Genomic DNA, 15,191 nt, shown 5'->3' with positions numbered 1-15,191 from the left:
CGTTAAGTGCAAGTGCTTTCTGAGAATTACTGACCTACTTTATAGGTGTTTTATTCTTCATGGAATCAGATATGTACCTGCAAGAGTGTAGGTGGATAGAAAATTCATTTCTTTCATCCACCACAGCACAGGTCAGGCGCTGGAGAGCTCTCCCATTTAAGCTTCTACCACTGGAGTACTACATGAAGTTCTCCTGGGGCTTGAGCTGAGAGCAGCATAAGGTACGGCAACCTTCCTCCATAGCAGAAGGTCTGTCTGAAGGTGGTGCCATGGAAGGAACTACCCACGTTGCCCTGTCTCTCTGGTCTAGGTATCCAGCATGTATATAGTAAAACAAAACCTGTTGCAAACAGGGGCTCGTTTTCCATTGTTTACTTGTGGAGCATCCAGCACGAGAGGGTCCTGGGATTACAACACAAATGCATCAAAGGTAGGCACTGAGGTCGATGAAGACAACATCAAGTTGGTCTCCTGTAACTGACTACACCCATCCTGCTGAACATAACAGGGAATCATACCAGTGTTGAGGTGTTTTCCAGCAGATTCTCAGTATTGGTGAGGAGCTCCCAGTCTCCTTTAGAGCAAACTGTGGAAAAGCACAGTGAAATATGACTGCTACTGTAGCCTACCTGTGTCTTGTCCAGTGTGCACTGAACCAGCGTGAGCATGAATGGCATTCTCCAAGCAACCCGTTTGGGAGGATTAGTCTGGGGAATGACTGCAGACAGGGCAATCTGGCATCCAGGCAGATTGTGCTCGATGAGTTATAGCTGTCTGAGTCAGCTGGTTGGGCTGCCACTGAGTCCCTGGCTCTTGTTTGTGCTCTGCAGTCTGGGGAATAATTAATCAAGCATCCATCTTTCTTATGGACCCAAGGTTGGAGCCAGGGAAGCACGATGTCAGCGTCTCACATAGTTAGAATTGCTGATTCACTTTGATCCATCCTTGCTGTTCCTTTTCAGAATGCCTTTATGGCTCCTCTTTAGTGGCACTTAGCTCGCTCTGACAAGGATAAAATATTAACTGGGAAAGTGTACCAATTCAAAGGGAGGTCTTTAAATTTATTTAGAAGTTTCTCAGAGAACCTGAGAATTAGGAACTAGTTTTGATTGAAAAGCTATCTAAAGTGCAGGTACTTTAAACCACCATTTACTTGCCATCTATTGACCTTGTTGCTCAAAGAACCAGACCAATGGCCAGTGAGACTAATTAATGGGATTAGGTCTGAGGTGAATTTGACCCAAAGCTTGCTAAGGCATGATGCCAACTCCCCTGCAAACTCCATTATCAAAAATTCTCTTTAACCTCAAAATGGGAGTAGAGCTGGTCTGACTACATGATCCTTCTGAGGTCCCTTCCAACCCCCTAACATTCTGTGATTCTGTGAAAGAGCCAGACTTAGTAATGGCTCAGGTAAGGCTGTGCTTCAGAGGGGTGAGGTCTTCTATGAATACATATTTTGTCTTGACAGTGTCTCAACAAAGGGATTTAATGATGATCAGCACTTTATTTGAACTGACTTGGTTTTCTTAAGTGGTCCAAGCTAATGTATTTCCATTACCTGTGCATTCTGTGGTCCTGATCCTTGCTGTTCTTGGCAAGACGCAAAAAACTCCACTAGCCTAAACAGAGGACATAGACTGTGAAGCAGAAATTAGAAGCCTTGAAGAATCAAGTCATGGTCTCATCCATAGTCTTAGGCAAACTTTGATGACCTAGGCAGGTAGAAGAATACTGCCTCTTGGGCTGGCTGCTGTATACGTACTTTTGTAGTCTCACAGATCCTAGCAAAACGGCACACCAGAAACTAGCAGGTAGAAAAGGCACTCTTGAGCCCCTTGGATGAATTTGGGAGGCTGGTCCAGCTCACCTGTTTCATCTTGACACCTTTTGCTTCCCAGCTTTTCTCTTCCTGTCTGCTGCGGTCTTTCTTGAGAGTGGAGCAGTCTTGCTGGCCTCTTCGGTCCTTCTGCCAATGCCACTCAGTGAGCAGAGGGGAGACTTGCTGACTCAACTAGTAGGCAACCACTGAGAGAATGTTCTCCTCCCCAAGGCATGTTGTGCAACCTGGCATCCATCCATCCATCCATCCATCCATCCATCCATCCATCCATCCATCCATCCATCCATCCCTGCGTAACTTTTTTCCGTTGCTCTGGAAGATCTGGTTCCATTGCTAGGCACAGTCTCATAGGCTCTGGTAGGCTTTGCCCAGTAATTATAAACTGACATTTCCAATTTCTGCAGTTACTCACTTGAAAGAGAAGACCTGATTTGCAGTGTGAGCATGTACATGCAGATGCACGAGGGGGGATACACAGGAGTGTGCATACGCTCACTGTCGGGTGAAGGAAACGTCACTGGTCAGCTCTACCTGCCACATACCTGCATGTAGGGATGTGAAAGGGACTCTCATGTTCCTTTCTCTGCCTGTATGTGTATCTGTGCCTATGGACTAAAGTCAAAAACACGTGTGGGGTGCAGTTTTCAAATGCATCCAGTTGCATTAGTGTGTCCCAGTCCACAGTTGGGTGCTTTGGTGTCCATAGTACAGTATTTGGGAAGGTGAGTAATGGTTTTAGAATTCATTTTAACCACTCAAATCAGAAAATTAGGTCAGATGTCTGCTCCATTCATCCAGCACTGCAGGGCTGACACATTTTCTTCAGCACAGAGATCCTTCAAACTTCACTGGGCAGGAAAAGAAGTAGAAATACTCCAGGTGCAAATATTGCAGAGATCTAAGGTAAGGAAAAGTGTTTGGAGCAGAGCCTGGTTTAAGTTGGTACTGCAGCCTTATGCTTCATATAATCATCCCATAGCAAGGATCATATATCACACACAAACAGATAGTATCACTGAAGAAAAATGCTCCTGAAGTATGAAGTGCAGGGACAGTACAGGATTTGCTGCTCTTCAGAGTGATGCAGTGTGAGATACAGATATGGATCTGACACCCCAGCTTGAAGGGTTGAGGGGTTTCTTTTAAGATTTGGATTTCTGGTCACTTGACTGGCAGGAAATCCTGTACAAATCTGCCAAAATAATGGCTGTGTTAATTACTTACTGGCATTATTCAGATGTTTATCTTTTGTCACTTCTTTTAGTACCCCATTACAACTTGCTAGTTTTAATGGGGAAAGGGTATGGAAGAGAAACATAAAGAAAATTAATTCTAATTATCAGCTATAAATTTATCTGACTCAGTAAGCGTAAACAATTCTGTGATGGAAAAGCAAGCTGAACGAAAATTAAACTGCTGGATTTCCTAATCCTCTCAAAGCCTTTACAACAGCTGGACATTTAGTTGTTGTCAGCTAACACAGAAAGAAACATATTTAAATACAGATAATAAAGTCCCAGGAGAACTGAGATCGACCATAGGTTGTGATTGCCCCATGATTTCATTACTGTGGAAAAGAAAGGTATTATAATATACTGGATTGGTGGTGTGCATTTTGCTCTGGAAGTTGAATAGAGGGGTTGAGAATAACTGGAACAAATAAAGGACCAAATACAGAGGTTTTCACTGAGGTTTTTATTTAGTCCTAAAACAATTAAAGTCCCACTGAAATTAATGAGTGTTTGCTTGAATAAGGTCTAAGTAGAATGGTTTTCTTTTCTCAGTTTATCTGAGTACATAGCAGGAGTCTTTGATTTCTCTTCTTGCACAGGGAAGGACTCAGCAGGGATGTGACCCTGCAGTTTTGTCAGGGATTTGAGGACAGAAGAATCTAACAGAAATTTGGGAAAGCCAGCATGGTTTGTCCTATATAATTTTTCCCAAGTGCATCTGAGAGCATGGAAAGCATCCAAGTAGGGCTCAGGGAATGTAAGTCTGAGCATGTTTCAGATGCCTGAACAGATAATCTCAAACTGGGACCCCTCCTTGTGGGGTGTGAGCAGCTGGTTTGCCAGGGTATATTTGCACCTTCTCTCCGTTTCCCAGCACTTTGAGTTTTTTTGTATAGTTAAAAATAGACTAAATGCTTCATTTATTTCAGTCTCAAGTGTTGCTATTTGCATAAGCACCTGCAGAGGAGTGGTCAGAACGACATGCCAAGGTGGGCTATAAATCAAGCATCTAGCCCATGATAGGAAAGGGCTAGAGAATGCTCCTTTGCCTTGCCAAGTGTGCAGGCATATGTAGTAACGCAGGGCTCGGTTGCTTTTCTTGCTCTTGAGCGTGTTGCCTGTGGATTCAGTGATGCAGGCACATTATACTCCCAAATCCACAACTAGCCAAACAAAACAATCAAAAATTCACAGGGACTTATTAGGAAAATTACCTTCAAGTCAGCATGTGATCAAAATCGTGTGGATACGTATGGTCTGTGTGGAAAGGGTCATATTCTCAAAGCGTAGAGTATCTCCAGTGGGAAGGGACCCATAAGGATCCTGCAGTCCAACTCCCTGCTCCTCGCAGGACTACCTGCAACTTCATGAAGCAACCCCGACTCCAACACAGAGCATAAAAGGATTGCATCTATTTCAAAGTGCCTTGGATACTGCTACAGCAGCGTTTATATACCTACAGCAACAGTAGTGCATGCACAGACACAGACCCAGTCCCTAACCCTAATGGCTACCTCTATGTGAATAAACGTTATGCCAATATTAATGTATAACAAAAATTGATGTGATGATTACAATTTTCTGTCATCTTTATGAACCATCCTGGTTCTGCTTAGATGGTGCTTCCTTACCTGCAGGCTTCGTTACAATCTCTTGGAGTCAGCAGGGTATTTTCCCTAGGCACCACACCCTCAGCAGCTACCTACAAAGAACCCAGCATCTCTCTCTTTTCTTTTTCCTTTCTGGTTTCGAGACAAACCAGTTCCCTGACTGTTGGTTTCCTAGAATGGTTTTACAGACCACTAACCCAGCTGAAATAGTTTCTGTAAGCTTGCAGCTCGTATTAACCTCCTCACAGAGACTGCCTGCAGTTCTCACACTGTTTGTGTGAGTTGTGTGTCTTGTTTGCTGGGTGACACCTAAGCTCTTGATGGGGATGCCGCTCCTGTCACTAGCAGCAGGGTGTCTTTGCAGGGTTTTTTTTTGCATCATACAGGTAGTCACTTGAGCAAACTTTGGATTAGCCTATGGTTACAGAGCAGCCAAGGCAAAGACTCTAAGAAACAGCTTTCCTCCCCCTCCCCCACCGCCCCTCCATGTATTAGAATATTTAAGGTTTTGTTTTCAAAGCAATTGAGTGGAAAAAGAGGTTACATCAGTGAGGATAAAGCAGCCTGTGATGCACCAGGGCCTGAAGTGGGTGTGTGAACCGAGACCCTTGCTCTTGTGGTGGTGCATACACTTTGGGCTCGTGCAGGTTTACTGGATAGAATTTTTCAGCTAATACTTGTGAATTGTGCCTCATTCCACTTGACTATAAACTGTAACAGTGCGTGTGTGGTTTTTTGACTTCACAATATTTTGATGCAGAGGAATAGATGCAGGGTTTGTAAAATCTGTGCAAGCCACTGATTTGCTGTGGCCAAATGAGCTGTTGCTTGTCAGCAGGGCGGTGTATTACTCCCTGTGTGCATCCGCCGTCTGTTTCAGCCGCGAAGGAAAATATGTTCTTTCAGTCACTGCTATTTTCCTTCACACTTAGAGCAGACGAGGAATACACACATGCCCTGTTAATATGAATCAGTTCGTGAGCTATGACTCATTATGCTATAGTAACTTGATTTTTTGCAACAGCTATACGTATCTGTGATTAACAAAGCCTGCCTTGGCCCATGTTAGAGCTGTGACTAATGCCAATCTTGTTAGGCATTCATCATCCAGATTTATCTCCTTGTCAAAAGTTTTGTTAAATACAGTTTCCTCAAAGAAACATTGTCTTGCCATCAGTTTTCCCCTGGCAGATGTATTGATTGAAATAAATGTGTTTCTCATGCCACTCAAGGAACTGAGTGACAGATCGTGCGCTGAATACAATAAATACAGCCATTGTTCTTATTGTCGTTATAATTATTACTATATTGCAATATCAACAGCATCAGAGTCTGATAATAGCAGAGACACTTCTATATACCAATAAGAAATCCTTGTCCTGTGTGAAAAGGTTTTCCAGTCACTTGAGTGGTTGTTTTTATGAGATGGCCCAGAAAGAGCTCCTTGTTTTGCAGAGCAGCCTTTTATCAGGTGTGCCACTCCTCCTGTTGGAAATGTCCATATCCATATTTATTTAGGCTGTTTTCTGAGGGTTTCAAAAGCTTTTCATCACTGTGCAGTATGTGATGCAGGCACCTCCACGTGCAGTGAATGCATCAGGAAATAACCTCCGTCCCACAGAATATCCCATCCCAGCGTTGTATTTCTCTATCCTGATGTCCATATTGGGCTATTAATAGCTTAATTCACACATGTACCACCATTTTAATGTAGATGTTTTTTCTTCATCATCCCTCCTTCCTGGGTTGTCAGTCTCTGGGTGCAGAAGGGTGCTCGTTTTCTCTGAAGTCTGTTTCTTTCTCCTCTGTTGTTAGTTTTATTTTCTGCTTCAATGATGCTAGCAGTGCTCCCAGGAATACTGGACTGGAAGAGAGCTGTTAGGATGGGCCTCTGAGGCCTGGGGATGTTGCTGATACATTGAGGGCTTGCTGTGCAGCTCCTGGAGAGGCAGGAGCTCCTCTGGACTGTTTGCACCAGCCCCTTCCAAGTGTCCTCCTTCCCGCCTTGTAGCGTTCTTTCTTCCCTTTCCCTCTCCTCCATTCCTGCAGCCACCTTCCTGCCTTCCTTTGCTGTGGCCGCTGCTGCCACCACTTGCTCATCTGGAGTGACTCTATAAACCCCTCTGGCCACCTTGTATCTCCCCGGGGAACCCTGGGCGGGGGGAGTGGGATTTTTTCATTTTGCTTGGGTCCTCCTGACGCCCAGGTGGCTGGTCCCTTCCCACAGCTCCCACAAGCCAGGTGAGTTTTGTATGAAAGAGCAGGATCTCCCTCTGGGCCTTACGGCAGTGCCTTGGCAAGGCAGCCAAATGAGAGAAGCGCTTTTTGTTGAGTTTGGAAACTGTGCCTGGGGCGCCGGGGCACTGCCTGCTGCTAAAAGCAAGTATCTGTATAGACATCATCTGGAGCTGTGTGGGAAGGAGCTGTTTGCAGAGTTGTAGTTAAGAGCGGGTGCTGCTCACCAAATAATCCTGTGCTGGCTGAAGAGCAGATGAGAAAATGGTGATTTGTGGTGCTGGAGACGTAAGGCTTATCAGGCACGTGGCAGGCGAAACTGACTGCGATTGCTGCATCTGTGGGAGACTACAGATGAGCCACCCCAGCTATCAATACTTGCAATAAATGAACAGAGACGCTTCTGCCTTTGAATTCTGTATTTGCATACTATTTCTGACGAGCATCCTCAAAGCTGTGTGTCTCTCCTTAGTGCATATGCGCTGGAGATACGGAATGGTACTTAGCTGGATTGTTCCAGCTTCGTGCAAAAGGGATGGTGACTGTGAGGCTACAACAAAGAGGGTTCTGAAGCAGCAGAAATGGAGTCACACGCTTTTAGTCCTCAGGGTCTCCTGTGTAGTCAGTGGTTCAGCACACTCACAGCTCTGGTCACTTGTATTTTCTCCTGGGTTTCATAGGGAATTTGGTAGGGAAAGAAAACTTCATTACCAACCCCTGGTGGGGTTTTTTTGAGTGTTTAAGTATTGTAATGAGTCAGATAACTGAGCAGATTTTTTTGAGGTCCTCTGAATGTTGTATCGTTTGCAAATTGGAAAGAAAGGGATAGAAAGAATGGTTCAAATAGCTACGGGGATCTCTGAAGTCGTTACTGAAGGAAAAAACCCAATTCTGTATGTTTTTCCATATAGGTATACACCAGAACTCGTAGAGATGGGAAGACATTTTTTGAATATCCACTGGGGTTGCCACAGTACCATCCACTAACATGATTAGTATTGCAAACAGATCTCTGCACAGTATGGGACTGTGGAAAATACGTGGTTCTACTGATACTCAGCTTCTATCAAACGTCAGTTTATCTGTAGGGAATCACGCACTGGCTTCTGCTGCCTGACAGAGTTTCTGAGATGGTTTCAACCACAGACTTGATGATGTGTCTGAGTTTGGAATGGAGAGAGAACTTCATTGCCACACCAGCCCTTGGTTTTGTTCATTGTATTGTGTCCTTCTTTGAAACAGAAGGACAAATTGCTGTAAATCAAACATTTAAATGAGTGGTAGTGACTTCTGATTTAAGACCTTACAGTTTTTGATATAGTTCTAAGGATTCCATCAGTATGGCCAAAATGACTAATTTGCAGGAAAAATTCAGCTTTTTAATTAAGCTTGCTGCTTTTTGTTGATTTCAGCATGTTTATAGAAGCAATTGTATATCTCAGCTTCATTTTTCAGTGTTATAATGCTGGAAAAATAAGAACAAGCCACTCCTCACTGAGGTGTTAGATGATGCTATTTTGTATTTGCAAACGGTGTCAAACTGCACTAGGATGGAAACCATGATCTGATTACAACTAGTAATATGTGTACTAGTAATACAGCATATATCATTGCAACATGTCTTACAAGCCACAAACAGAACTGAATGCCAGAGATGGTTTCCCCTGATTCTGTATAGGATCTAAAGGTAAAACCAGCAGCTACAGTGGTCAGAACCTAAGAATAAAAATTTGCCCATATTTATTTATCTATCCTAACCATGTTACTGTGGACTGTCACCATTTGGAATGTATTTTTTTATTATCTTCTTTTTAAAAAATAAAACTGTGTTTGAGGAAGAGGCTGTAGTCTGATATAAATACTTAAAATCATCCATTTGAAATAACCTGGCAAACGTGCTTTCCCACCCCTCCTGTATTTGCTGAGACTCTCAGACTGTTCCCTGTGTGTTGATAGTCCCTCTTTAGAAGTGTACTTTTTGTTGCAGACTGATTTAGCTTTGTGCACCAGAACCTTCTTTCCCCTTATCCCCTCCTGACCAAGAGCAATAGGTAGCGACTGGTAACTAATGAGTCTTTCTGGTGCCAGCAAAGGCTTTGATTATATGCCCAGGCTCTGAATAGAGCCCTTTCTGATTTTCTTGTGAATGGCAAGAGGAGAAGATACTGTATTGGGGTCTTGTGTCCTGAGCCAAATAGATAGAGGCCTAGTCTTGTTCCAGGTCAGTGATGGACACTTTCTAGTTTCTCTTTTTTTTTTTTTTCCTGTGAAAATGTTTCTGTCCTTATTTGAAACAGTCAGAGCAGTTGAGAAAAAAAGCTGACAATGCAGGTTTCAGAATCGATGAAGCCTTGTGCAGGTCACAGCCGCTGTACCCTCCCTGTGCTGTGGGCCCAGGAGTTCTGCTTGGCTTTAGGCTGTGCAGCACAGGGACATTGCAGGGACAAGGTAACCTGGGCTGCTGGTAGCTGAGGAGCCTTCTGTAAAATGAAGTGCAGCAAACATCAGGCATTTCAAAGTTGGGAGTTGAATTCTTACTCTACCTCCTTACTGTTCCCTCCACACTTAACACTGAAAAAAGAGAAATGCTACTAACCTGGACTGTATCTACTCACCAATCGCTTTGGGCTGTTTGGCTTTCAAAATTATCTCCACAAGGTTTTCCTTATTCTAAAATGAAGACCTGTGTTTGCAAATAAATCGCACAACTTCCTGGCAATAATCACTGTGAGATGGGTGACAGGCTGTTAGATCTTGGTTACAACTTGATTTTCCAGTGCTAGAGAAATCTTTACTTAAGCGAATGGTGGCATCACTGATAGTACAGACAATTATTTTCTATTTTCTCTAGAGCCAGCTGCTTCTAGAGAGGTGGTTACACACATCTTTCTTCAGAGATCAGTGTTATTAAATAACCTTCTTAAAATAAATGTGAATTGGTATCTTAAGATGCTGAGATTTGGCTTGAGGGATGTATACACCCTGGGAGATTAAGAATAGCCAAGGTGGCTATTGTCCTTGACCTTCCTTGTGAGACACTGAGAAGCAAGAAGACTCTAGTGTTGGTAGTGGTTTTGTGATGTGGGCCTCCTCCAGAAACTTTGGTTCATTTAAAAGAGGAACCGAGCAGTTGTCAGATGTTGCTGTCTTTCAGTCTTTAGCAACCAAACCTAGAAGTCAAATTCTCTTGTGTCATTTTGCTCAAATTCATGTCCTTTCATGTTTTTAGGGGGTGCTGGAGCAAGTTATGCCTATGTCACTGGTCTAGGGGTTGGGTATATCTCATGGATGGGCGTCTTCCATTTCTCACGTTACTTGTTTTTTCCCATTTTTCCTGCTGGAAGGAGAAGCTAGAGGTGTTTAGGGAAGCAGACCTGTTGGGTCTAATGTGGTTGTCACCTCATGGCCCCACAACTTGTGAGCACAGGCGGGCACCACGGCACTGGTGCCTGTTAATTCAGGTCCATTGTGTTTCTGGCCTGGAGCAGTAGGGTCACAGAGCGGGTATGATGCTGAAGCCCTGCACGGCAGCTGTGGGTGGACTTCAGAAAGTTAGTTAGTCAACCTGCACTCCCAGGAGCCTTGCTGGGAGACACATTGCCTGACTTCAGCTTTGAATTTAGGCTGGCCAAGAGCAATTCCATTCCATGGCAGAGAAATCCCACATCACGTTACTTACCACCTGGCTGGCACTGCTCTTTCATTTCGAAGCCAAGCAGAGAAACTGGGGTGAAGGCTGTGTGGAGCTCTCAGAAAGAATGACATGTACTTAAATTATTTTTTAGATCACTTAACCTAAGAACTCAAGAAATCAGTACTCCTGAGTTGCTTGATAGAGGACTGTAGCATTACAGACTAGACTTCTAGATGCATGTGGACGGGGTGTGTATCCTTTCATGCAATGAGCTGTATTCGACTGTATTGCTTATCACCACAGACAAATACATTGCACTTTCTTGCTGAAACAAGCTGACTGCAGAGCCCTGCTTTTATGTAATTAATGAAGATCTTGCTGTCTGCTGTCATGCGATTTTTCAAAGATGACAGAAGTGACAAAACACATGGATAGAACGACAAGTGGTAACAGCTGATCCTTTTCTTAGACAGCCTTGTCCAAAAGGACAGGCTCAGACCCAAACCCCAGGCCAGGAGACCAGGGTCAGCTCCCAGAGAATCCCCTGCAGCACCTGCAGTCAGAGCACACCTTTGCATGAGAGTGTCACCACTGAGAAGAGAGGTTTTCCTTGCACACTGCCCACTGCTCGGCCCCTCGTTGCTTTAGGGAATGGCTCAAAGGGAAGGTACCTTTTTTCTTTCTCCTTTTGAGAAGAGAGCAGAAAGAGGAGAGCAGAAAACAATGGTGTTTTGATCTGCCTGTTTCTTATTCTAGTTGCATAAACACACCAGAGTATTTCTCTCAATTAAATTAAGCAAACCTTTCATGCTCTCTCTCTGCTTCAAGAAAGCTAATGTGGCTGCTTGCAGATTTGCAGCTAGAGAGAAGACAAAGATCTGTACTGTGCACAGACTCGAGTGCTGAGCAGTGTCACGCTGAAAGAACCTGCACGAGGTTTAATAGAATATAAAAGCTCTCTGGGCAAGCAAAAATCTGTTTAAATCCCTGATGGAGATGAGAGCACAGCGTGTATTATCAACGTATGCACAGAGACGGGAAGGCTCTCGAAACATTTGCATTTGGGATTTGCTGTAATTAAAAGGTTTCAACCTTTCTGAAAAGGTTGAAATAGTGGAAGGAGAAAATGTAAGACTCCTCTTTTTCTCTTTTTCTGTATAAATATTTAGGGCTCTTTCCTTTTCTCTGTACATGTGCCTGACTTATGATCCTGGTGGCAATTTTTCTTCAATGTGAGGGATTTAAAAACTCATAGGCTGCTCTTTCACATTTATCATCATCGTTTGGTAGTCAGATTGTGATGGTCCCGGGTGTTGCCTGCCCCACACAGTGAAAGACCGAATCCCACTGTGCGTGGCACTGAACACAGCAAAAAGATTGGCCCCGAGCTGCAGTTCCTTATAAGCCCAGAACCATTTCCTTGTGAGCACATGTAGAGCTGCCAATCTTGAGAGGTTAGCACCTGCACAGACCCCAGGTAAAATGCAGCAGGTGCTGGTGAGGCAGAACGATGCAAGCTCAGCTGGAGCAGGAAGTGATGCTTGTGGATTGGTAGTGAACGGGTCAGGCGATGACATAGTGTGTATGGGTTCTCTGGGGGGAAAACTGCTGTTTTGGGAAGGTTTGACCATAGGCAAGTTTTGTCTAAGATTCCCCTTAATTTGATAGTGAATTTGCCAGCTGAAAAATCTCGCTGCAAAGAGTCTGCTGTATTAGTGATCCGTTTGAAGCAGCATAGTTGGAGCTACCAGGTACAGGAATATAGGGCAGGTGGATGAATGGTTTCTCCAGTATCAAACAGATGCAGGGAGAAATTATTCAGGAGCAAGAAAAGAAACGCTGTAAGGTTGGAAATGTCAATTCAGTCACTGGTAGCAGTCTGTAAAGATGAGAGAGAAAAGTGAGAAAGGAAGACCATGGCCACTGAAAAGAAGATTCCTGCCTAATATAAGAGTAAAATAGGTACCTCTTGTCTGATTAAGTAGAAGGTAAATAGGAGCAAGTTGAAGGAAGATCTTTCCCCTCTTGCCTGTTAACTAGATGTGACTGGCACTTCAGTGGTGACAGCCCTCCCTCCAGTTTCAGCTACTGAAACAGCAGCAGACAAAGACTGTGGATAGGCAGTGTGGATAAGCTGGTTACCGAATGTTGGGACTGTGACCCCCTTCATCTTCCACTCAGGCTGTTAAATATTCATGTAAGTGGGCTCAGGCAGATCCCTGCCATCTGTCTGTATTTATATGACTTCATCCAAACAGCTCCAAAACATGTAAAATTTTATCCCCACAACAGCTCTTTAAAGAAAAAGGGATTTCTCACCTATCTAGAGGGTAAAGGAATCAATACACAAAATGATCTAGCAAGTAACCAGATTCATTCGTCCGGACTCCAGCAGACAGGATCCAAATTCAGCTCCTTTGAGTCTCAGGCCTAACTATAGCCTGAGGCTGTCAAGGCAGAGATCATATCTAGTGCTAAGGTGTTGCATAGCTCACCTAATATTGCTCATTAAGTGTAAAAAAACCCTTTGTATGCAACTTCAAAGGAGACTGGAGGTTTTGTCCCTATATGCATGTATGGGTACAGAATTAAAGTATCTGACAAGGAGAATTCAATAATAAAACTGTTACTCTGGCATCTCAGGCTGCACTGCATTCAGTTGCACACCTTGATGGCCAGATAAAACAAGACTGTCATGTAAGCTCCAGTAAACAGTGTGTCCATATGGGCAATTCCGTGAGGGAACAGATTGTCACAGCTACGTTTGACCTGTTTCAGAGCAATCATGGGTGTCCCTTGGCACCGTGGATGCGCTGCTGACATTTCAGCAGAGCTGCTTCAAAAAAAAAAGAGAGTGCCATTGTCAGAACAGAGTGGCATTCTATGAGCGAGACCCAATTCGTACCTTTTAAATCAAGCAGCAAACCCAGTACTTCTCCCTCTCTCCAGTCAGAGCCTCTTAAACAGGCTGAATGTGAAAGAAGGGACAAGGCCATTGAGAAGACAAGCCCAGACTTCTCAGTGTGTCTACGTTAACCATGTACACGAGGTCGTGTCACTCATATTCTTCAGGGATTTGAAGCTGAAGCTCAGATTCATCTCTCAGAAGCCCCCACACAGGCAGTTATCACAGAAGGGATGTCTGCAAGATGGCTGAGTGGGGGTGGTTGGTTTCATACCTGCTCCCAGGAGGTAGCAAATGTGTGGTAGCAACCCACCTTACCTTGGCTTGCTTTCTTATCTGTCTAGGCCCTCACCTTCATGCTATTTTTAGGCATGAGTATGTTTTGAAAATAAAAAGGGATACATTTTCATTGTGGGGCTCAGGAAACTTACATGGATTTTGGAAACATGCCAGAGGGGATCTTTGTGCCTTTAACACCTTAGTGAAATGTTTTCTTCTTTCAAGGATCTTTCTCCTTGGCTTAGTCTTTAAGAATAGTGTGGATGCTTTCAGCTCACTCAATCAATATGTTTTTGTTGATGGTTTCTTTTTTAACTGTTTTTCAGGCATTGGGAAAAACGTCATCTGTGACCGAACGGCAACTCCCCTGGATGCCTTTAGGATGATGACTGCAGCTCACTATTACCCAAAGCTCATGAGCATCATGGGGAATGTTTTGCGCTTCCTGCCTGCTTTTGTGAAGATGAAGCAGCTGATCCAGGAGGGCTACGTAGGGGAGCTGCTGGTGTGTGAGGTGCAGGTGCACAGCGGAAGCCTGCTGGGCAAGAAGTACAACTGGAGCTGTGATGACCTGATGGGAGGTGGGGGCTTGCACTCGGTTGGCACCTACATCATCGATCTCCTGACCTTCCTCACCAGCCAGAAGGCTGTGAAAGTGCATGGTTTGCTCAAGACCTTTGTGAAGCAGACAGACCACATCAAGGGGATACGGCAGATCACCAGCGATGACTTCTGTACGTTCCAGATGGTCCTGGAAGGCGGCGTGTGCTGCACGGTGACACTCAACTTCAACGTCCCAGGGGAGTTTAAACAAGACATTATTGTGGTGGGCTCAGCAGGACGGCTGATTGTAATAGGCACTGATCTCTATGGACAGAGCAACAGCTCTCCTCAGCGGGAGCTCCTGCTAAAAGACTCCACGCCGGTCAGCAACTCCTTACTTCCAGAGAAGGCCTTCAGTGACATCCCATCCCCCTACCTCCGGGGCACCATTAAGATGGTTCAAGCTGTCCGGCAGGCATTTGAGGACCAGGACGACAGGAGGACCTGGGACGGGAGGCCCCTCACGATGGCTGCCACTTTTGACGACTGTCTGTATGCCCTGTGCGTGGTGGACACCATTAAAAAGTCAAACCAGTTGGGAGAGTGGCAGAACATTTCAATCATGACTGAGGAGCCAGAACTGAGCCCGGCATACTTAATCAGCGAAGCCATGCGGAAGAGCAGAATGTCTCTGTACTGCTAGCTCCTCTCAGCTCCTAGGAAGGAATAGGAACCAGACAGCTCTTAAAGGAAATGGTGATTCAGCCCCTCTGAAGGGCTTGGGCATCTTAGAACCAGCTGAGGATGAAGGAAATATCAGTGTCTGGATCACCTAAATGTGGTGGTGGCTAAACGCCAAAGTGATAAGGTCGTTGGAAATGCCCAAAACAGATAGGAGACTTAAGAGCTG

The 15,191-nt window shown here is 44.5% G+C and overlaps 1 protein-coding gene across 3 annotated transcripts in view; it reads left to right on the top strand.

Moving 5' to 3' along the window:
• GFOD1 (Gfo/Idh/MocA-like oxidoreductase domain containing 1) overlaps positions 1-14,984 on the top strand; it is a gene marked incomplete at both ends in the record, with an annotated part of 67,118 nt that extends 52,134 nt beyond the window's left edge. For 2 of the 3 annotated variants that reach the window (XM_084260295.1, XM_084260296.1), the window contains one exon: positions 14,065-14,984. In XM_084260295.1, coding sequence (XP_084116421.1) covers positions 14,065-14,984 — 920 coding nt within the window. Of the gene's footprint in view, positions 1-14,011 lie in introns of all 3 variants that reach the window. The other variant, XM_084260294.1, reaches the window with a different exon arrangement.
• Positions 14,985-15,191: the final 207 nt, after the last annotated feature.

The sequence above is a fragment of the Gallinula chloropus genome (assembly GCF_964237585.1).
Source record: "Gallinula chloropus genome assembly, chromosome: 2".
NCBI lineage: Eukaryota > Metazoa > Chordata > Aves > Gruiformes > Rallidae > Gallinula > Gallinula chloropus.
Note: the sequence above shows the minus strand (reverse complement) of the source record. Positions and strands in the feature narration are given on the sequence as shown.